The sequence below is a fragment of the Oxyura jamaicensis genome, chromosome 8 (assembly GCF_011077185.1).
Source record: "Oxyura jamaicensis isolate SHBP4307 breed ruddy duck chromosome 8, BPBGC_Ojam_1.0, whole genome shotgun sequence".
Classification (NCBI taxonomy): Eukaryota; Metazoa; Chordata; class Aves; order Anseriformes; family Anatidae; genus Oxyura; species Oxyura jamaicensis.
The window spans coordinates 13,274,561-13,298,484 of NC_048900.1; the positions used below are offsets into that span (position 1 = coordinate 13,274,561).

At 38.2% G+C, this 23,924-nt stretch overlaps 1 protein-coding gene and 1 long non-coding RNA gene across 7 annotated transcripts in view; one reads left to right on the forward strand and one right to left on the reverse strand.

Moving 5' to 3' along the window:
* The window catches only part of BRINP3 (BMP/retinoic acid inducible neural specific 3), a 223,072-nt gene that overhangs the window by 145,049 nt on the left and 54,099 nt on the right, over window positions 1-23,924 (forward strand). For all 6 annotated transcript variants that reach the window (XM_035333109.1, XM_035333116.1, XM_035333110.1 and 3 more), the window contains 2 exons: window positions 6,742-6,847; window positions 10,003-10,239. In XM_035333109.1, coding sequence (XP_035189000.1) covers window positions 6,742-6,847; window positions 10,003-10,239 — 343 coding nt within the window. The remainder of the gene's footprint in view (window positions 1-6,741; window positions 6,848-10,002; window positions 10,240-23,924) is intronic.
* The window catches only part of LOC118170676, a 17,272-nt gene continuing 12,812 nt past the window's right edge, over window positions 19,465-23,924 (reverse strand). Inside the window, exon 3 of the long non-coding RNA XR_004752838.1 lies at window positions 19,465-19,580. This is a non-coding gene — a long non-coding RNA (uncharacterized LOC118170676). The remainder of the gene's footprint in view (window positions 19,581-23,924) is intronic.

A 23,924-nucleotide genomic window follows, 5' to 3' on the forward strand; every position in this document is an offset into this window, starting at 1 on the left:
TATTTTTTTTTTTTTTTTTTTTTTTTTTTTTTTTTTTTTTTTCTTCCCCACCTCTATCCCAGCTATCATTAGAAAGCTGTTTAACTTATATATGTTTTGGTAGCTCAAAGCTGGTGCATTCCTGACTGTCTCCATTTCTTCTCTAAATTTCCTGTGGCACAGCATAGATTCAAAGGTTTGTTGATGTTCATGTGGATCCTCCTGCAATTAGCAGTTAACAAATTGTTGTCTGAAATAGTGGAAAATAGACCTGAAATGACAAGTGATTGCTCTGTATCAGATGAAACTAAACAGTCCCCCAAAATCATTATCTTTTATAAGAATGTAAAAACAGAACAGAATTAAGATAGAATTAATTCATAAAATATTCTGATTTCCAAGGTATTTAATGTTTAATGTGGGGATAATACTTTTCAATTCTTTGTCATTGTAATGTAGCAGTGTAGCTCACAGTGCATTCCTGAGAATAGAGAAACAAAGGAGTGAGAGGGATTAGGCTGATCTCTTGGGAAGTTTTATTGCTGTGTTCAGTGAAACCGAAATTTTTCTCCTTCCCCCAAAATTTGAAAGAAGTTCTTAGCCCACTTTTCCTGGTTAATGAACATTTTGCAATTTATTTCATTTGCTGAAACATCAAGTTTACTGACTTTGCTATGTCATATAACATCAGTTGACAGAAAAATAAGATGGTAGTGATTCCAGATTGTCTCAGTTAGTGGATTCATCAAATTAAAAAGTCAGTCTTATACTAACAACACCACTGAAGGAAAATGTGTTGAAAATGTCACATGCCTATTAGGTAATGCTTTAGAATACTTGCAATTCTAAAATCAAAGAAACAACCAAAAACAACAAAAAAGCCCACCACCAACAAAAAGCAAACTCCTAAAATGGCATCCGAGGAGGGGGAGAGACCCCACGTGGAGCAGGGACAGGGAGTGACCGTGAAGGAGTTATGGAGGTAAAGTGTTATGGACTGACCACAGCCTCCATTCCCTATTCCCCTGCACCACCTGGAAGGAGGAAGTAGAAGAGGGTGGATGATAAGGGAAGGTTTTTAGTTTCCTTTTAGTTTAGTCTGCTAGTAATAGACAATAAATTATATGAAGCTCCCTTTGCTGAATCTGTTTTGCCTATGTTGATAATTAGTGAGTGATCTCCTTGTCTTTATCTCAGCCCATGAGTCTCTTTTCATAACATTTTCTCGCACTGTTCTTTTGAGAAGTGAGAGAGTAGCAGCGTGGATCTTAGCTGTCCATCAGCATGAAACTACCCCACTGCATCAGCAGGAGAACCACTTCTAAACAGAAAATACAGTTAAGTCTTATTCACGGGATCAACTTTTCTTAAAGTGAAATAAGCATTGACTTGAATGTACAGGGATGACAAGGTGAGGAAACATAGACTGGAAGACAAGTCCTTAAGGTAGGGTCGACAAGGAGTCATATAGAAAAATTCTAAAGACAATAGGGGATGAAAAATATGTGCTGTGATAACATCCAGCCAGGCAGCCCCTTGTGACCCTTCTATTCCATGGACCCCATTGAGTCTAGGTTGAGTCTTATGTCTGATTGCTGATAATGTGTAATTACGCTGGGGACTTCCAATGATTTTAGGAACTGCTAAGCACTGTTACTGTGCAATTAATCCGACTGAATGATTTATGAAGGGAAGGACTTATTTAGTGAGTGACAGTAGCAGGATTTGTTTTTACCTAACAATTTATTAGCTTCCTTGCATAAAAAGTTATGCCTCTGTGAGATGATCCTCCAAAATATTAAATCACTCCAGTTTTGTCTTTTTCCTTGGGTTTCTTCTCCTGCCATGCCTTTGTTCATTCTTCTATATGTACCAGTCATTCAGAAGATACCTTCTTCCAACAGCGGTGTCACATATATATGAATAATTTCCTCTAAGACACTATTTAAATGTTTAAAATATGAAAGAGGGTAATATGAATATGAATGCAGCTGCCTATTTTAAAGTGACTAGCATTGTCTCCTTCTCCTTTATGTGCTTAGTTATCTTCCTTAGAAGCCAAATACATTTTAAAAGAGACTTCGTAAAGAGGACAGTCCTTTATGCAAGACAGCCTACCATCTCTGGATGAGCATGTAGTTAAGAATATTAGCTATGTGTATTTGAAAGAACACACCAGGAAAAAAAAGAAAAAAAAAGAAAAAAAAAAAAAGCTCTGCAGAAATATATTTTATTCTTATTAGGAGAACCTTCTGTGGGCTTAATTATCACGGACAAAAAAAAAAGTACAGTTTCCCAGGGAAATACTACCCACTGGTATCACAAGAATTCAGCCCTTATGCAGTGCTGTGAGGTATATACTTAGTGCACTTATAATCGGGTCATTATCACCATGGTTATGAGTTTTAACTGACTGAAAACTGTAGGCATTTGTCTCATTAATGCCACATGTTACAGTTTATTTCTGGGAACTGAAAATCCTGCTACCCAGGGAAACCTGTGTTGTGATAATCTTTGAAAACAAGGCACTTGAGAATAGCTTGCTTGGTTCATGTCAAATATTTGTTACTGGTTCTTAGGGGCTTTTCATGATTAAATAACTGTTCTGTTGTATTTTGTTTTGTGAGTTAGTGTCCTTTACAGACTGTGGATCAAGCTCTTACAAATCAGTATTTTTATTCATCTTTATTTGTCTTTATTAATCTGCAATCACTTCTGGACGATAGTTGCATCTTAGCATACACTATTTACATTTTACCTTTACCTCTCCTGTTTTTGACTTAGCTTTCATTGTAAACCTTCAGACAAAACACTTCAGCTGTGATCCTGGAACTGAATATAGTCATACTTCTGTGTCTGGAAGATACTTAAAGTGCAAATCCCTTTCCAATGTTTCTTCTGTCATTGTATCTTCTTCCTGTGACAGACAGAAAATGCAAAATTATCAGTGATTTTAGTAACACCTGCATTGAGACAGATTTAATTAATTCTACGCCCCACGCATCTTTTTTTTTTTTTTTTTTTTTTTTTTTTTTCATTCTTGTAGTCTGCTTTTCTACTTAAAGGATTTTCCGAAAAATAAAATCCTTTCATTTGATCAAACAATTTGTCAGAAATTTGAAGCTTTCTTATGTATTCCACATTTCATTTATTGACTACTCACATTTTTCTTCCAATTTGCAATCTTTGTTGAGTAGGGCTTGTGCAGGGTATAATGTGGTATATGTAACTTTGGCCTCTGACTAGAAGTGCCAGCCATGGAAAGCTGGAGTTTGGCTGTTTTATAACTGTTTTAATCTCGTTTTGGTGTTTGGACTTATGTTGGAACTATATAGTCTATTTTCTTCTTCCAATATGTTCTGTATGCAGAAGCTTAAAGTACCAATGAAAAGGATTAGACAGTAGAAGGCTGGAGTACTTTGAAAAGTAAAAGAATGCACAATAGAAATATATAGATTTCAGTGAAAATTTTATGCTTAGAAAAAGACCTTTTATATTGTTCTATTTTTAGGACATTATTTTTTATTTACATTATTATTATTTTAAAACAATATTTTATTGCTTACCTACAATGAGCAGTAAGTCATGAGTCAAAATCTAACAATCTAACTCTGCTCTTTTTTTTTTTTTTTTTTTTTTTTTTTTTCCATGCGTATAATTTTCATTTGAATCAGTGATTTTATATGACTGGTCCTTAGAAAAAAACTGTAGTGGGTTTAGGTGGCAAGGTTTTGGTAGCAGAAGGCCATAAGGGTGGCTTCTGTGAGAAGGATCTAGAAGCTGCTCCATGTTTGGTAAGGGCCCCACTGCTGACCAGAGCTTAGCCAGTAAGTGATATTGTTTTGCACCTCTGCTGTGAGAGCATATTTAAGACAGGGGAAACAAACAAACAAACAAACAACAACAACAAAAAATGCTGTGCCACACAGCTGGGAGAGTGATAGGAGTGAGGAACAGCCTTGCAGGTGCCAAGGTCAGTGAAGAAGGAGGGGGAGAGGTGCTCCAGGCGCCAGAGCAGAAGTCCCCTGCGGCCTGTGGTGAGGACCATGGAGAAACAGGCTGTCCCCCTGCAGCCCATGGAGTACCATGTTGGAGCAGGGTTCCATGCTGCAGTCCGTGGAGGAGACCATGGTGGAGCAGGTGGACCTGCACTGATGGAGGCTGCAGCCTGTGGAAGACCCCTGCTGGAGCAGATTCCGGGCTGGACCTTAATGATACTTATTTCCTTTCTGCTTCTGTGCACACCTAGATACACCAATTGTTGTGACTTCCATAATCAAAACAATGGTTATTGCTATCTGTGTTTTGCATCATCCAAGTGAAGACTGAAGTTTCATGAAAAAAATGAGACATCATTATACAACTACTTACTAACCTTTTTTATTTTGTAATTGCAGGAAGCATAAGAATAAACAGAATGAATAGGATTTGTAAAACCGTCTTTATAGTTCTTACATTTCAGATGAATTCATGAAGCTGCATTGCCTTATAAACAAATGATTGAAAATAATAATTAAAAAAATGCAAAAATAAATGGATCTTTGTATAAAAAATTGCAGAGATAAATGCTGAGCATAATCTTTCAGAAACAGGATAAAATTTATAACAACGTCCATTCCTGTTTTATTTTCTTCTGGTTATTTATCTTATTTAATGTAGGTGCCTGTCTTTGATACTATATGAACAGTTTAGTATTCCTTATATGGGCTGGGAGTACTATAAAAAGTGGGATTTTAGAATGGAACTTTGATCACTTAGGAGAAGAAAAGGCCTGGAGTGTCACAGATAAATCAGATTTGTTGTTCTGGCTGTGTCCCACACAAATCTGATACCCATGCAAGAATTTTTATGTTGATTCAGGATGATTAAGCAAAAAAAAAAAAAAAAACAACAAGGAAAATCTGGCCTTGGCATAAATATCAGACACTGCCAAATTTGGGCATAAGTAGAGATTGTGACTACATCTATTTCCTTGCATGGCTGGCACTCTGCGACCAGATTTGGCTGAAATCATTTCAGCGTGTCCTCCCGACAGGCTGATGGCATTGCAAAGGACATCCTTCACAGTTCCCAGGAATACTAGTTCAGAGTGACAGAAAGGGGCCAATAACTTGTGACAGTGTAAGATTTCACACTTATTTTGTGAAAATTTTAGGGCTTGGAAAATATGAATCAATGTATAGATGATCTCAGTAGTTTAAGGAATTTCATGATCCAGCTGCAGCCACTCACATGCTGGTGGTAGCACAGACACTGTAAGACCACTGGGTGATCCTAAACAACATAAACATTCATGAATGATTTTAGTAAATCTCCATATTCCTTTCAAAACAGATTGTTTGAACAGCAGGCTTCCTTCTGTTCATAAGAGTTAATGTTAGATGTCTGCTGCTCAGTTGAGGTGTAAATTTTGGAAATGAGCTCTTTGAACCCCTAATTTAGACTTATTCTCCAGGAGATTCAGGGTAGACTACACTACCTGAAGTAACAAACTATAGAAGCACTTGTATTCAGAGCTGAAGCAAATCAACAAATAGATGTAAATGTCCAAAACCTCTGAGACGATAAAAAAACGTGAGCGAAGAAGTTCCAAGACAGTGGCTTGTTGGAATGGACAACAGAGGAATTTGTTGTATTTTGGCAGTAAAGAAGACTGGGAAGATATCCCATGGCCAACATTTCCTGCTAGAGCTCTTGTATTACTTTTATTCCACTTTCAATGCCCTCTTTCTTTCTGGTGTTGGTATAAAGGGGAAGGAATTCCAAAGCCATGAATTTTTTACAGCATCCAATCCAGTTAAAAATAAAAAATGAGATCTTGGTATACCCACCTGTCCTAAGTATTTGAGATTTTTCCTCAGCTACCTATAGAAGCTATAATAGCCATTGAGACACTGCCTGGCTGGCTGTGGAGCTGCCAGCCTGCCCTCTGGGCATCACAGCAGAGTTTCAAAAACTGTAGCAATTAATTGCAGAAAAACTGGATTAGGCCCTATTTTTTTTTTCACTTACTGTGGCATTTAGAAGAAATTAGCTTTTATAAAGGGTTTTTGGACACTTAGGTATCATATATAATGTTCCATAAAGTATATAAATCACGTGCCTTTATTATTGTTATTAATAATGTATTTACTCATTTTACAAACTGCATGTTGCCAAGCACAACCCACCACTGCTAAGACAAAGCTTTATTTGTGGTGATATTGTTTTGATAAATTTAGATGTATTTTGATCCTGTGGTCATTGATTCTGTGATTACAATAGGCAGGATGTCTAGAGTCTTACAGCTAATCTTATTTTAGATCTTCCCCAGATAAAAGATATCCCACCATCGCCATTACAAGCACAGCTCATAAAGGTTTTTACTTCTGAATCCTGCTGAAGAAGTCAAAGCTTTTTTATGATTTCAACAAGGAGTTGCCATATGCACAAGTTTCATCAATGAAAATCATCGTTTGCATTTTTGTGAACCATATTTATTAAATTCATTCTTATTCCCATAGCTATGAAGAAATAAATCATCTGTAGCTGTTGGTCACTTGTAGTGATTCCCTGCTATAGAAATAGCACTCTCCCAAGTTTGTTGTACTAGTAAAACATTTACAATCATACTTGTCATATATAAAATGAGCTATCTCACCTTAATTAAGTCTGAAATGTACAGACAGATGAATTAAAGGGAAACTTTATGCAACAAGCTTCTGAACTCTTCAGTCTGTTTTGAATAATGCAGCAAATGCTTTTCCATTCCCTTGCCATTAGGTAACAGAAACGCGGACTGGTCCTCTTGGCTGCAGTAACTATGACAACCTAGATTCTGTCAGTTCTGTTCTGGTTCAGAGTCCTGAAAATAAGATTCAGTTGCAAGGTATGTAGGTACAATTTCATTAATCTGTTTTGGAACAGGATGACATTTATCACACTATTTGTTTTTCTTTTTTCCACCTCATGAAAGGTCATTTTTTTTTTTTTTTTTTTTCCTTCTGTAATAAGTATATTCTAGGCAAAGTGAAAGAAATGTCAGTAACTCATGTTGCCTTTGAAATAGAAACAATTTCTTTGCCCATCAGAAAGTAATCTGAATAATGCTGTTAACATTTTACAGCCTTATTTAGCAATGACTTGCTCACCTTTTACAAAGCTTGAATTCCCACGGATTCTACCAAGCAGGGAATGACATTTACTGTGTTCAGCCTGCTTTGCACATTTTGAGTAGTGGCTTATACGTCATGCAGTCATCCCACTGGCAGGGCATAAATACACAAAGGCTTTGAATAAAGCAGAGTCCAAAGGCTCCTCTGGGACTTTTAAGAAAACCTGGAAGTTTAGGCATCTCAAAAAAAAAAAAAAAAGTGAATATATATATGTATACACATGTATATATAAAGATGATTAATTTCTAATTCATTTGTTGTTAATTCCAACAGATACATATTCCAAATTGCAGATGAGGCACCTAAACATTTTTGAAAGTGAACCTCTAGGGCCCCCTTAGTAGTTACTGTTTTTTTGTTTCAGTTACACAAATGTAACATGAACAACTTTTTATTACTATTTTGAAAACAGACTAATTCTCTTTAATTTATGTTTTTGTGCATACCTGTGTATATACAAGGAGAGAAGAACATTGTTCTCAATTTGCTGTTACAGGTAGCTTCACAATTATTTCCGGCTGTAAAAAAAAGAGTATTGGTTCATATCTCAGTTGGGCATATTGTGTGAAGTTGTTGCTGATTGTTAAGATTGTCTGTCAGGGAAATATTATCTTCTTGTCTAATACATCCATTTTTTTTTTTTTTTTCTGTTTGGAGGGGGGGGGAGAAGGGGGGAGGAGAGGGTTGTTTTATGCCTTTTCTTTCTCTTTCCAGAGGTGAGAATAGGTTTAAAGCCATTAGATCAAACACTGATTTCACAGACTATATATATGTATATTATATAATTTTTTAAAAGAACTTGTCATTTTCACTGAAATGCAATTAAATATTGGCGGCCCCCCCCGGAAAAAAAAAGAAAAAAAAAAAAAGCAATTTTTTTACTGGTCTCCAGCATTTGCACAATGTTTCTAAGTTAAAATTTGGAAATCAATCCTCGCATCGGTTAGAGAGCAGTTTTACACATGCCATTAGATTGTCATAAGAAATTTAGTGTCAGAACTGCTTAGACTATTTCATGCTTACCATGTAGGAATTGAACAAGATTGGATTACTTATCTGGGCTTTCTTTTACTTTCATAATACCAAGTGTTTTCACAAATATACCAGTATATTAAAAAGTATAGTCAAGAGTTTTACAAGTTTTGATATGATGCAGAAGAAAGCACAAACAGACCCAGTTTTAGCAATATTATCATGCATTTGAATATGGCTTTCTACTTGGGAAGGTCACAAAATTGCTGTTATAGATATTTTTTTATTTACCTTAAAATTAGGAATAAATCTCTATGAAATTCTCCAAGTACCTTTTTTTTTTTAAACAATTAATATACTGAGAAATTACTTGGCCTACAAATAAGCCCCACTGGTTTCAGAAAAAGTATTTTTATTTCAGAATATTGGTATGTGTAATAAATCAAAAATCTTGCTGTGTGTGTTTTTTGTTTGTTTGTTTCTGATTGTTTGACTACTGTTGTAGCTAAAGGACTGATGGCTACAATTAATTTACAATGCTTCTATATAAAATACTCATTCCCATCAGTGAAATCGTGTTAACAGTAGTCAAAATTTTCAGATGAATATACTTCTGGTCACAGATATTCTGAATTTTTGATTTCCCTGCCTTGTGGTTCTGATACATCTGAACCACATGCATTCTGATAAATGTGAAACATGATTTTATAAGGCTTCTGCCTGTCATGACAGGGTAAAGTGTGAAAATGCTTTGCAAAGAGATTTGGGACATAGCATGTTCATTTTTAAAACAACATGGTAGCTAGATCTTCCATCCCTTCTCCATGCTAAAGCTTTAGTCGATTTAAGAATGAATTCTGTTTCTTAGGGTTTTATAGCCCTACCCAGCACATACAGCTGACTGTCTCTTAGCATTCTGAAATCCTTAGGAGCATCTATCAGATAACACCTGATTTGAGCTAATTCCAATGCATGTTGTATTCAGAAGACTTCCTGTGGTGATGGATGAGGTCCCATCCTGCAAAGTCTGCTTAAAGTACTGAAAGATGAAATAGGGTAAACCACATTATAAATGCATGCACTCAAAAAAATCAATAACAAAACTGATGTTTATCTGATTTTTCTCAAACTGACACAGTTACTGGTCATAATGAATCATTGTACACATATTTTTACAATACCTTGCTGAAAATAGGCCATTATGTATTGATGTTTTAAAAAATGAAATATTTTTTTAATTTTATTTTCCTAAAAATTCTAACAGTTCAATTTTCTGGTTATTCTTAGTTTGTGTCTACAGAATCATGGAGAAATAACCAGAGTAATTTAGACATTTCTGTATTTCAGGCATACCTACTTATGTCAAAGCCAACATGGAAAACAAGTCCAATACAGAATGGAAATGTTTGTCTTCAAACCTCTCTTTTTCTGGTTATACAGCCTCTTTACTTTCATTGTTGTCTTTCAAAGCTGCTTTCCCTCCAGCACTCTCAGAATTTGTATTAGTTGCATAGTATCAGTATTGTAATTCATCTGCATGCTTCCTTACTGAAAAGCTCCTACAGCTGAGTCTGTAAAAGAAAAAGGAAATTACACTAGTATGCAATGTGAGGAACACAAGTTACTATCTACTGGAATGGATGTTCCATAATGAGACAGGAGTGTAAGGTATATATCTGAAATGAATTCTTAGGTAAGGAAATACATGACATGGTGCAAATGCTAGACATATATGTAAATTGTCCTAAGTAAATGATATAGTTTATTTTTGTAGCTTATTATTAGCTTATTATTTATTTTTTATCTGTTTATTACCATGTTATATAGGTATGGGAAATTGCTTGACTTGAATATACATTTGGGTTTAATAACACAGTGCTTACTCTGTTTCCTTCAGGTCTTCAGGTCATCCTCCCTGAGTATCTTCAAGAACATTTTGTCCAGGCAGCTCTGAGCTATATTGCCTGCAATTCAGAGGGGGAGTTCATTTGCAAGGACAATGACTGCTGGTGTCAGTGTGGCCCCAGATTCCCAGAGTGCAACTGTCCCTACATGGACATTCAAGCCATGGAAGAAAATCTACTCCGCATAAGTGAAACTTGGAATGCATACAACAGTGAATTTGAAGAATCTGGTGAGATGTTTTATAAGATTTTTGTCTGTTTGTCTCTGTATTATCAATAGTATTTATGCAACAGAATACATCTGAAGTATTCAGAATGGTTCACAGATCTAAAGCTAAACATCCTGGATCTCAGTCTTAATTATTAAAACATTCTGATAAGAAGTGCTTTCATCACATCATGTTCATCAGTTTGTGTAATTACATTAGAGTTTAAGCAGGCTGTGTTTGAGTATGCATCTGTTATACTTCCTGGAGTCCAGGGCTGTGAGGACTTTGTCCCTACTGGAGCAAGAATTGTGCTAGAGCAGGCAGAAAGGAAATCAAATGGGGAACAAAGTCAGGTTGCATATACTTGACACAGGTATTCTGAATTTTTATTCTGTAATACTGCTGAAACAACTGTTTCATTTCACATCCATTCTGCTGTGTTGGGTCAGAGTTGTATTTCCTTTTTATCTCATACCTCCGGAGATGCCAAGAGACAGAGAGAGCATAGCCTGCCTTTGATTTACCAAATAGTTAATAGCTATCCCATTGTAGTTGATAACTTGTATCTTCATGTGATTTCTGCTTACACTGGGCCTATCCATGTTGCCACTACAGCATGTTTATACCACATTGGTTTTCTCTAAAGCATCAAGGTTTGTTTCATACATCATTTCATCTGTCCTGATCTTCAGAATTTCCAGTCCCTTAGAGAATGAGAACCACAGGTAAAATCAGCTTCTGAACAACTGTTTTCACTCAGTGATATCAGTAACAGCTGTCTAGCCAGATGGTGGGAAACGTAAGGAGATGTAAGCAGATCTGGGAAAAATCACCAAGAAAAAAGATAAATGGGGGAGATAAGGAAAAAGCAGAAACCATAGTTTTTAAAGAGTTGTACTGGAGAAGGAGGATGAGTAAGTGGCAGAGAGGGGCAAAACGACTAAGCATTTCAGCATTTCAGCAATAAGTGTTTCAGCTCCCTGAAATTCTTATATACTAATATGCTTAGTATGGGTAACAAACAGGAAGAACTGGAGATCTACATGTGGTCACAAGGCTACAGTCTCATTGCAATCACAGAGACAAGATGGGATAGCTCATATGACTGGAATGCTGTCATGGAAGGCTACACGCTTTTTAGAAAAGACCGACCAGGAAGGCGAGGTGGTGGAGTTGCTCTTTACAAGAGAACAGAAGAGAACAGCAAGAGAAGAAGAGAACACAGTTCTCTCACAAGAGAACAACTTGGAATGTGTGGAGCTCTGCCCAGGGCTGAACAAAGAGTGAGTTCAGTGCTTATGGGTAAGGATTAAAGGGCACGCTACCACGGCTGACACTGTTGTGGGTGTTTGCTACAGGCCACCTGATCAGGAAGTGGAGGTAGATGAAGCCTTCTTTAGACAGCTCCCAGTTGCTTCTCAGTCACAAGCCCTGGTTCTCATGGGAGACTTCAACCACCCTGGTATCTGCTGAGAAGATCACACAGCTGGGCACACAGAATCCAGGATGTTCCTGCAGTGCATTCATGACAACATTTTTGGCACAGTTGGTGGAGAAGCCAACAAGGAGGGGTGTGTTGCTGGACCTTGTACTAATGAATGAAGAAGGACTAGTTGGAGATGTGAAGGTAGGGGGCAGCCCCTTTGCTGCTGTGACTATGATATAGTGGAGTACAGGATCTTATGAGAAGGAAGCAGGGCAAATGCAGGAAGCAGGAAGCAAATGTAAGATTGCGACCCTGGACTTCAGAAGAGCAAGGTTTAACCTCTTCAGGGATCTACTTGGAAAAATTCCATGGGTTAGGACCCTGGAAGGAAGGGGGCATCCAAGCTAACTGCTCAATATTCAGGTATCACTTCCTCAGGAGACCTGCATGGATGAGCAGGGAGCTCCTGGCAAAGCTCAGATAGAAAAAGGAAGTTTACAGCATGTAAAAAAAATGACAGGACACCTGGGAGGAATATGGGGACACTGTCAGAGTATGCAGGGATGCGACAAGGAAGGCTAAGGCCCATTTAGAATTAGATCTGGCAAGGGATGTCAATAACAACAAGAAGGGCTTCTTCAAATGCATCAGCAGAAAAAGGAATATAGGTAAATGTGGGCCCCCTGTTGAATGGGGCAGATGTCCTGGTGATAAATGATATGGAGAAGGCAGAGTTGCTGAATGCCTTTTTTCCTTCAGTCTTTACTGCTAAGATCTGCCTTTCGAAATCTCAGACCCTGGAGACAAGAGAGGAGGTCTGGAGAAAGTAGGACTTTCCCATGGTCAAAGAAGATCGGATCAGAGATCAGCTAAGCAAATTTGACATCCACAAAGCCTTGGGCCCCAATGGACTGCACCCATGGGTGCTGAGGGAGCTGGGAACTGGCTGATGTTATTGTTAGGCCACTCTCCATCATCTTTGAAAGGTCGTGGAGAACAGGAGAGGTGCCTGAGGACTGGAAGAGAGCCAATATCATGCCGATCATCAGAAAAGGCAAGAAGGAGGACCCAGACAACTACAGGCCAGTCAGTCTCACCTCCATCCCTGAAAAGGCGATGGAACAGCTCATCCTGGAGGTCATCTCTGAGCATGGGGAGCATAAGAAGGTGATCAGGAATAGTCAGCATGGATTCACCAAGGGGAAGTCATGTTTGACCAATCTGATAGCCTTCTGTGATATGATGACTAGTTGGGTAGTTGAGGGGAGAGCGGTGGATGTAGTCTACCTTGACTTCAGCAAGGCTTTTGACACTGTCTCCCATAACACTCTCATAAACAAGCTCAGGAAGCGCAGCTTGGATGAGTGGACGGTGAGGTGGATTGGCAATTGGCTGGATGACAGAGCTCAGAGAGTTGTGCTTAGTGATGCAGAATCTAGTTGGAGGCCTGAGGCTAGGAGGGTCCTCCAGGGGTCAGTACTGGGTCCAGTGTTGTTCAACTTATTAACGATCTGCATGATGGAACGGAGTGCACCCTCAGCAAATTTGCTGATGACACAAAGCTTGGAGGATTGGCTGATACCCCAGGGGGCTGTGCTGCCATTCAGAAGGACCTTGACAGGCTGGAGGGTTGGACTGAGAAGAACCTCATGAAGTTCAACAATGGCAAGTGCAGGGTCCTGCACCTGGGAAGGAATAACCCCAAGCACCAGTACAGGCTGGGCTCTGACCTGCTGGAGAGCAGCTCTGGAGAGAGGGACCTGGGAGTCCTGGTGGACAGCAGGCTGACCATGAGACAGCAATGTGTCCTTGTGGCCAAGATAGCCAATGGTGTCCTGGGGTGCATTCAGGATAGTGTTGCCAGCAGGTCAAGGGAGGTGATCCTCCCCCTCTACTCAGCCCTGGTGAGGCCACACCTGGAGTGCTGTGTCTATTTCTGGGCTCCCCAGTACAAAAGGGACATGGAACTACTGGAGTGAATTCAGAGGATCTCTGCGAAGATGATTAGAGGACTGAAGCACCTGTCGTATGAGGACAGGCTGAAAGAGCTGGGCCTGTTTACCCTGGAAAAGAGAAGACTGAGGGGAGACTTCATTAATGTATAAAAATCTCTGAGGGGAAGGTGTCGAGAGGAGGGAGACAGTCACTTTTCAGTTGTGCCCAGCAACAGGATGAGAGGCAATGGCTACAAACTGAAGCACAGGAAGTTCCTGCTCAGTACAAGGGGGCACTTCTTTACCGTGAGTGTGATGGAGCACTGAAACAGGTTGCCCAGAAAGGTTGTGGAGTCTCCTCTGGAGATATTCAAAACCTGCCTGGATGCCTTCCTGTATAACGTGCTCTAGGCAATCTTTCTTGGCAGGGGAGTTGGACTAGATAGTCTTCAGAAGTCCCTTCCAACTCTGCCCATTCTGTGATTCTGTGACTACTCGGTGATCAGGGGAAGAGTACGGGAGAAAAGAAATATCAATACAATAATTAACTGTAAACAATACATTATCGCTGTTCTTTTTATTTTTACATACACTGCTTTGTTGTTAAACTCAAAAATTTCTAAAGACCCTATATCAGTTACATATTCAGTACTTTAACTGTTAGTGAGACTTGATGTCTGCATCTCAGTCTGCTTTTGAAGATCTCAGGTCCTTTTCCAAGCTCCAGTCTTACTCTTGACATGAGAACACCAGAATGTTCTTTCCAGAGAACATATCTGCCTGGAAATTATAAAAAATTAATTATAAAATTAAAAAAATATATAATTACTGATTACAAAAGCATGAAATTATATTTCATTTTGTGTACATAAGAGCAGCATTTTGTCAGTGGCTACTTTAACACCCTTAGGCATTTCCGGATTCATGATATCATTTACTGCTTTGCAAACTGGGATGAGTATATTAACTCTACTAAAGGACACAGATTTGTTTACCAAATGTTGTCCTGTTTGATCAGGATGAAATCTTATTCAATAACTGAAGAATTTCATTTGATGGTACCTACTTAGCAGCAATTTTAGTTACCTGAAAATACTGGTTATATACATATTGGAACCTGTGGAGAATTCTTATGGCAAGATGTACAGGGACATCAAATAACTTACGAGTTAGAATAGTTCATTGTCAGACACAAGTAATCCTATGTTCAGGACTGAGCCATGATTGTCAGGAGGCAAACAGGTAAGAGTTAAATTCTATGCTTTTAAAAAACTTAGAAATTTTATCTTTTTATCTCTATCTTTTTAGCTATGTGAATAACTAACATGAAAACTTTACCTTCATATGCCAATTAGGTTATTGCTAGTAATTACATTAACTCATAAACTGTGAAATATGATTTATCCATATCTTTAAGCCATATGCCACATGTACATTTAAGCCTTTGAATTATTTTTCATCTAATAAATATATAAAGCGTCATGTCTACATCTCTTATGTAGCTTAGAAAATCTCTGTTCCTACTTATAAACAATTTTGCATCGGAAACCTTGTTCAGCGCTTGGGCCTGCACTTTGTTGAAGAAGAGTTGTCATGTGAACATTTGACATATAATGTAGTCATGGTTCATTCAGTCTTCCTGCATAAATCATATGTCACCACCTGAAATGCTTGTCTAATACTGTCACACAAAATCTGCAAGCATTTCCAGCAACAGTGATTACTGGCAGATATTCTGAAAAAAGTAGACCTTTCCTTGTGAAAACTTTAAATTACAAACAATAATATACCTGCAATATCTGATTCGTGTTAACTGTGTGTTCTGAGAACAAAAGTGACTGTTACTAGACAAAATTAATGTTTTAAATAGATATTCTGTAGCTTTGATGAGGGAAGTACATTTTTCAGGCTTTGTCTAATCAATGTAAGTCAGCCTTTGGGATAAGAGTATGTTATTTTATTGAAATCAATTTAGAATAAAAATAAATTAGCTAGACAAGAATAGGGAAAAGGATGTCTAGATTGTTTAAGAATTTGGAATCTGAGTAGGTAAGTACAGGATAATCCAGTGCACAAACTACTGGCCTATATAGCGTATTGCAAACTGCAGAGGAATAAATGGATTGATTCCATACTTTTACACTTATTACAAGGTTATACGGAAATCCAGATGCACATAAAGTTAAATACAAGTGTATTCACTTTCTAATTTTCCTGAGACCCTAACCCTTCCTTACTTTACATATAGCAAAATAATTCTCTGAATTCAGAGACTATTTTTTTCCCCAGATAAAGACCTATAAAACTTACTGGGTTCACTTGAGGTCATGCACTTTATCTGTGGACAGAATTTAGCCTAAAGAGGAAGTAAATAGTCTATTTAAAATTGCTGATTTATAGTCAGCGTTATCATTATTTCTGTCTGTTCAAGATAAAACAACAGAGGAATAGATTTTTTAAAGTGAAAAATGGCAGGTCTTTAGTGTCTAAATCCCATTTAAAATCAATGGGTAGCTAGATTTAGTTTGTATGTTTGAAACTCCCCATCTGAATCTCCAGAAAGAAAGAAAAAAAAAAAAAAAAAAGGCAGGCAGGCAGGCAGGAAGGAAGGAAGGAAAGAAGGAAGGAAAGATGACTGTTTTCTAGGGCTTACTGCTCTCTTCCAAATTAGCCAGTTTACAATATTACTTTGCCTTTTAAATCATGAGATGCAAAAGAAAAATGTGTGTGCTTAGTTAAAAGTCAAAGATCTTGTGTATTACAATTACAGCTCCATAAAGGTGAAAATTTAGTATGACCACTCTGCATAAAAGTTCAACCACAGTGAGTAATCATGTAAGGTGAACGGAGAATTCGGTGAAGTGAAAGCGTGTAAGACATGAGATTTTTGCCTGCTTTTCTTTTAAGATAACTCTGGTCTACAGATTGTCTGCATGAAATTATCCTTTCACAAGAATTTGTAGCCTAAAAGGAGAACTAGATAAACTAGTTGACCTTTTATCATAAGCTGCTAAGTTTCACTGAGATCCCAGAATATGAAGTCCAGTTATGTTAGTTAGATTAAGGCACTGCAGTCTTCACTTGTACACCTATAGTTAGATTAAGGCACTGCAATCTTCACTTGTACACCTATAGTTAGATTAAGGCACTGCAATCTTCACTTGTACACCTATAGTCCTGCCCCATGGGGGCTAGGTCAGGACTATATCCTTTTTCAATGTGTTGCTCTTTTCAGGTTGTCACTTATTCCTGTATACCTACTTATTTTACTCCTTTTGTTACGACAATGTCCAGCTCCCCCTCCTACTCCACCTGCTCTGTAAACTTAATCTTTCCCATTCAGGAAAAATGTTTGATCTAAACACTCAACTCCTAATTAGTTTCACACAGTAAAACGTGTCAGAAGATTACGTAGGAATATTCCCAAATTTTAAAACTATGTAGGACTCTAAAAGCTTTTGGTTACAAGATGTGTGTGATGCTGTTAGTGAACATGTACTCACTGTACATTGCTGATTTTGCAAGTCTGGAGATGCTTTTTAGCAAGACTTAACAATGCAAAGAAGCAAATTCTAACATACAAACCAGTCAACCCCTATCTGGCAACTTAGCATCTTATAGAAATCATGATACGCTGCTCTAAAATGCATGGAAGGTATTAATATCCATCCACACACTCTGGATTCTGATAGCAGGGATAAGAATATTATCATGCATTGTCTGTACCAAAGACCATTCCTGGTGTGGTAGGCTGCTGCGTACCTTTTGAAATCTGGCCACTTTGTTCAAATAATTTAAATGGTATTGATTTTCTTTTAAGGTGGATTGTCCAGTGTTATCTAAAAGAAATGTGAGCACTCCATTTTGTAACTTCCTTTCTTTTTACTTAAACTGAAAACAGCTATTAAAATAAATAAGGGCATAGATGATAGGGTTGTTAAAGGCATAGAGAATGGCTAAAGTTTATTTTAATAATTTCTTTTCTTGTATTGCTAATATTTATGAGAACTTCTGAATACATCAAATTAAAATCTTCTATCCAAGCATTTATTTTCACATAGCTCACACACGATGGCAGCTTTCTGCCTATCCATTACATGTTTCCCAGGTGTTTAGCAGTTGTTTTTTTTTTTTTTTTTCTTTCCTCAAAGGCAAGAAAATCTCCTTTGGAATAGTTCCTTAAAAGACAAGGGATAAGGAGGTGTGCAACAATTACAAAACATACTTTAAAAGTAATGTGCTTTGAAATTAAAAATTTATTATTTCAAACATTCAGTAAAAATACAAAATACATTGGAAGGAACTAGTATGTCTACAACAAATTAAAAAGATGTCTTCATAGAATCATGGTTTGGGTTGGAAGGAACATTAAAGATCATCTAATTCCAGCCCACCCGCTATGGAGGGTTGAAACCCCCCACTAGACCAGGTTGCCCAAAGCCCCATCCAGCCTGGCCTTGAACACCTCCAGGGATGTGGCATCAACAGTTTCTCTGGGCAACCTGTTCCAGTGCCTCACCACCCTCTGAGTGAAGAATTTCTTCCCTATATCTAAACTAAATCTAATCTAAATCTACCCTCTTTCAATTTAAAGCCATTGCCCCTTGTCTTATTATGACTATGCCATTATAAAAAGTCCTTCCCCAGCTTTCTTGTAGGCCCCCTGTACTGGAAGGCTGCTATAAGGTCACCCTGGAGCCTTCTCTTCTCCAGGCTTAACATCCCTGACTCCCTCAGCCTGTCTTCATAGGAGAGGTGCTCCAGTCCTCTGATCATCATTGTGGACTCTTCTGGACACTTACTCCAATAGATCCATGTCCCTTTTGTGTTGGGGGCCCCAGAGCTGAACAAAGTGCTCCAGGTGGGGTCTCTTAAGACCAGAGTAGAGTTGGGGAGTCACCTCTCTCAACCTTTTGGCCATGCTGCTATTGATGCAGTCCGGGATATATTTGGCTTTCTGGGCTGCCAGCACATATTGTCAGCTCATGTTGAGTTTCTCATCAACCAACATCCCCAGATTCTTCTCCACCAGGCTACTCTCAGTCAATTCTCCATTTTCCATTCCAGCCTATGTTTGTGCTTGGGATTGCCCCGGCCTAGATGCAGGACCTTGAACTTGGCCTCATGAGGTTAGTATGTCCACCTCTCAAACATGTCCAGGTCCTTCTGGATGGTATCTTTTCTCTCCACTGTGACAACCACACCAGACAGCTTGGTGTTGCTGGTCAACTTGCTGAGGGTGTGCTCAGTCCATGTTGCTGATAAAGATGTTAAACAATGCCGGTCCCAATAGTGACCATGGCTGAACATCACCCATCCCTGGTCTTCACTTGGACATTGAGCCATTGACCACAACTCTTGGAGTTTGACCATCTAGCCAACTCATTATCCATTGAGTGGTTGTTCTGTCAAATCCATGTTTCTCCAATTCAGATAGAAGGATTTCTGTGCAGGGCAGTTTCAGATGCTGTGCATAAGTCCAGTTAGTTCTTCTCCATTAGTGCTGTAACCACACCATAGAAGGTCAAGATATTTCTGGGGCATGATATGCCCTTAGTGAAGCCATGTTGGCTGTCAATAATTACCTCTCTATTTTCTGCATGCCTTAGCAGAGTTTCCAGGAGGGTATGCTCCATGACCTTGACAGGCACAGAGATGAAACTGACTGTCCTGTAGTTCCCTGTGTCTTCCTTTTTTCCCTTTTTAAAAATGGGGGTTATGTTTCCCTTCTTCCAGTCACTGAGAACATCACCAGACTGCCACGACTTCTCAAATATGATAGATAGTGTCTTAGCAACTTCTCAGGTAACTGGGTCACCTTCCACTTCTGGAGAAGGCCCACATTTTCCCTACTCTTCTTTTTATCATCAATGTATCTGTAGAAGTTTTTTTACTGCCCTTGATATCCCTGGACAAATTTAATTCTAAATGGGCTTTGGCTTTCCTAACCTGATTGCTGGCTGCTCAGACAATTTCTCTGTATCCTTCCCAGGCTACCTTTCCTTGCTTCTACCCTCTGTAGGCTTCCTAGAAGCTCCTTGTTCATCCATGCAGACTTCCTGGTATTTTTGCCCAACTTCCTCTTTGTTGGGATGCATCACCCCTGAGTTTGGAGGAGGTGATCTTTGACTATTAACCAGCTTTCTTGGGCCCCTCTTCCCTCCAGGGCTTTGTCCTGTGGTATTCCACTAAGCAGATCCCTGAAAAGGCTAATGCCTGCTCTCTCAAAGTCCAGGGTAGTGAGCTTGCTGTGCTCCCTCCTCACTGCCCCAAGGGTCTTGAACTCTACCATTTTATGGTCACTGCAGCCAATGCTGCCCTTGGGTTTCAAATTCCCCACCAGTCCCTCCTTGATGGTGAGAGTGAGGTCCAGCATAGCACCTCTCCTTGTTGGCTCCTCTATCACTTGGAGAAGGAAGTGACCATTGACACATTTCAGGAATATCCTGGATTGCTTATGCCCTGTTGTGTTGCCCTGTTAAAAGGCAATGAGATGGCTGAAGTTCCCCATGAGGACCAAGGCTTGTGAATGTGAGGCTGCTCCTATCTATCTATAGAGGGCCTCACTCGCTTGGTCTATAGAAGATCCCCACTATAATGTCACCTGTCCCTGCCCTCCCTTTAATCCTAACCCATCATCTCTCTGTCAGCTCCTCACCCATCCCCAGGATGAGCTCCATGCACTCCAGCTGCTCATTGACATTGAGGGGGATGTCCTCTCCTCATCTCCACTGCCTGTATATATATATACACTGAAAGAAAACAAATACAAAAAAAGCCAGTTAAATAAAATGTAAAGTTATATCTGAGAGTATAGTGCTAAAGACAGAAATCTTTGACATCTGGTTGACAGAATACATTATGATGAGAGCTAATAAAAAATCCTAAACTTCAAGAAAAATATAAGCTCAAGTGTAAGACAAAGTAAACCTGAAGGAAAGAAATTAGCATCATAAGATAAATACTAGATTTTTTCATTTTTTCATAAAATGCTGTTAGGTGACATTTTGAAATCATCTTAATTTTGAACTATTTTAATATCACCCAGTAGTGCATTAAGTAATATGACTCATTCTTTCTCTTCCTCTCCATCACCCAAACTCTTTAAAACATTACAGTGATTATAGTGTGTCAGATTCTTTACGTTGGATGACTCCAGCAAGTCTGAAATTAATGTGTGATGTTTAACACTAACAATACCTCCATTTAGTCAGGAGACTCTAATATAATTTTGCCATCCCAATAAGCCACTGATTTTTCTATTCCCCAGTGCAAGTTCTTTCTAAAACTGCTTTAGCAAAAATGTGCATTATGAAATTTCTTTTTATTGCCTCTTGCTATCTTCAAATCAGTCACCTAGCTGACAAGTAAAAAAGGTAATTTTTCCCATCTGCCAAGCTTGCAGATTCACTACATTGTGTATACCTCAGCCTGGGTTCTGGACTTCTCACTTACTACCAGTAGGAATGACTACCCTAAGATCCAAACAGTGCCCTCATTAAATCATGTGTAAACTACTGTGATGATACTTTAAGTTTTTTAAAAGGTTTAATTTAGGAATGTCAGATCAAACATAGGTATTGCTATATATACATTCTGATCAGAAGAAACTTCTTGCAATTACAATAGAAGAAAAGTGCCCAGACTGGCTTTGAGGCTCTGTGTTGAGATTCCAATTCTTAAAAAATAACATTGTGAGCTGCAAAGGTTTGATTTTGCATTACAGACAGGCTGTAAATCTAAAGTTCCACACTGTCATTTACAGTGAAAACAATATCCACTTAAAGTTCTCTCTTACTGTGGTTCAGTGACATATTACTACTTTTCCAGTTGCTGTATTTTAACTCATATGCATGTAGCATAAGCTACAAAAAATAAACCTGAAATTAAAATGGAATACTGAAAGATTTCTTCTGTTTATAAAAGCAGCAGATTTCATCTTGTTCTCTAATAAGCTTAATTTTTATTGATTCAGGAGAGAGAATGTACCTGTCAAAAGGTCCTTGCAATCTCATCTTACATGGCCCACATAAGGCATAATTGCACAGGTCCTTTTGGTAGCCAAGTCTGCCTTTCTCTTGACCAGAATAGACCGATTGCAATGCAAAATGAGTCTCATTTGAAATCTTAATTGAAAGACTCCTTGTGGAATGTCTCAAAAGACTCACTGGCAGTTGAAGGTGCTTTTTAATCACTGACAATAAAGACTTCAATCAATATGGTTCAAACTATTTGCCCCAGAGCACTAGAGCAGTGGTTTTCTTTAAAACAGCATTCACAGCCTCAGGCTCAAGGCCAAGAAAATGTAGCCTCCTGAGTTCCTAACATAATTATTGTTTTCTCTATTATCTTGCAAAGGTGTTAATTTGCCTCCCAGTAATTAACTTCCCTATGTGGTTGTCAGGATGTTTAATCGATGTACCAAGCTGTCATTCCTTCTGACTGATACTCCCCATGTCACCCCAGCAGAGGTGTCACTGTTTTAATAAAATGAACAGGTGGGATGTGCAGAATTTATTCAGAGAGTCAATATCTAAATTGTTCATCTCTGATTCAAAAAATGAGGATATGGCCCATCAGGTCCTGTCAATATAATTGCCTCTATTTCAAACCTAGAAGCATTATATACCTCTTGCTTAAACAGCACCTGGCAAATCAACCTGTTAAAGATTTACACAGTATTTGCATTCTCAGACACTTTAAATGTTATGATGATATTGTAATAAGAGGAGGAGCAGAAGGGTTGACCTAGTATAATTCTACTTATGTCCACCATGTACAGGACATAATGTAATTCACTTCAAAGCTGGAGACAAACTCATTCCTGGTGGAATTCCAATCTTCTCTGGCATCTTTGGACTTTATTAAGAGGGATGTCACTCCACGGTCTCACTTTTCTTGTAGGCAATGTTGTCTATTCTGATTTGTAGCTTCTTAAATCTTCTTTTGTAACAGCTTAACATTGGTTATTTACTTCAATGCATTTTCCAAGAACATTTTCAGCTTAACTCATTCTCTTTCCTGAACTATTCGTCCATGTCATATTTATGTGTTTATTTGCTTAAATTAGATTTCAAGGTGTAGGAGTTATCAACACGGCCAAGAACAAGAAAGGTAGCTTTTGGGGATGACAAAGGTTGTGCCGAAATCTACATGTAAGAATTATGTCCTACGCATTATGTGCATTTACAGTGCTATAGAAAGATAATAGCTAGCACTAGATAGAAATTGGAATGTCTGTGCTGCAGGAATATTTGTATAACAAAAAAAACCACTATTGAAATGATCAAAATGTTCACCAAAAAATCCAAAATAACCCATGATTCAAAACAGATATATTTCTTGAGATTTTTTTTTTTTTTGAGTTTGCAATTAATTACAAAGAATGTCCAGTGGAAGGGTAGTGATATGAACAATTTGAAAGGAGCAATTATTCAAAGTCACACCTGAAAGAATAACAGGACGAAGGAAAGATCCTTTATAAGTTGGGATTTACAGAGACAACTGATGGAGTTCACCTTGTGGGTTTCTGAAAAGCAAATCCACAGTCAAAGTCATATTTAGACTGAGAATAAGAAATGAGTCTTTTCTTAATTATAGGAAATCTGGGTCCTTTCTGGTCTCAGCAGAGTCTAGGGAAAATTATCTGCTGCCGAGTAAAACCTCAGAATGTTTCCTTGATTTGCAGGATGATATTCAACTATACTGACACCTTTAACTCTACAATATTTTCCTTTTTATCTGTGCACCAAGAGGGGTTTGTAACGGGAGTATCTTATAATTTCCTGTTCCATGAAATTAGTTCAGTTGTAACATTTGTATATGGTTCCTAAGAAATTATACACTAATGAAGAACCAGAGGATCTCTGTTCCGCACCAATCTCACCTTCAACTGTGCTGATACTTTGCCCTGTTGTCTCCTCTTTGCAAAACCTAGGGTTTAGAGGGTCTATCCCTGCAGCAATCTTCAATTCAAAAAAAAAAGCCAACAGGAAGAACAAACAAATAGAAGCCCCTAGCCCACCACAAGAATCATAAAAATTTGCTTCTCTTGAGACTTGCAAAGCAGTTAGATTGTACCAGTTCAAAAAGACTCTCCAATATTAAATGTTGAGTTTCTCTCCTTCATATGCAGTCCATATTGCCAGAGCAGATACATTTCATTGCTTATCTTTGTCCTTCAGAAAGTTCAAAAAAGAGTTAATTTACTTTGGAGAAGTTAGTGCTTTAATTATAGGGAAAGCTAAATGATTTATCCTTTAAATCTGGATAAATTGGAAAACTAGAGAAAAGGAAGGAAGGAAGGAAGGAAGAGAAAGAAAGGAAAGAAAGAAAGAAAGAAAGAA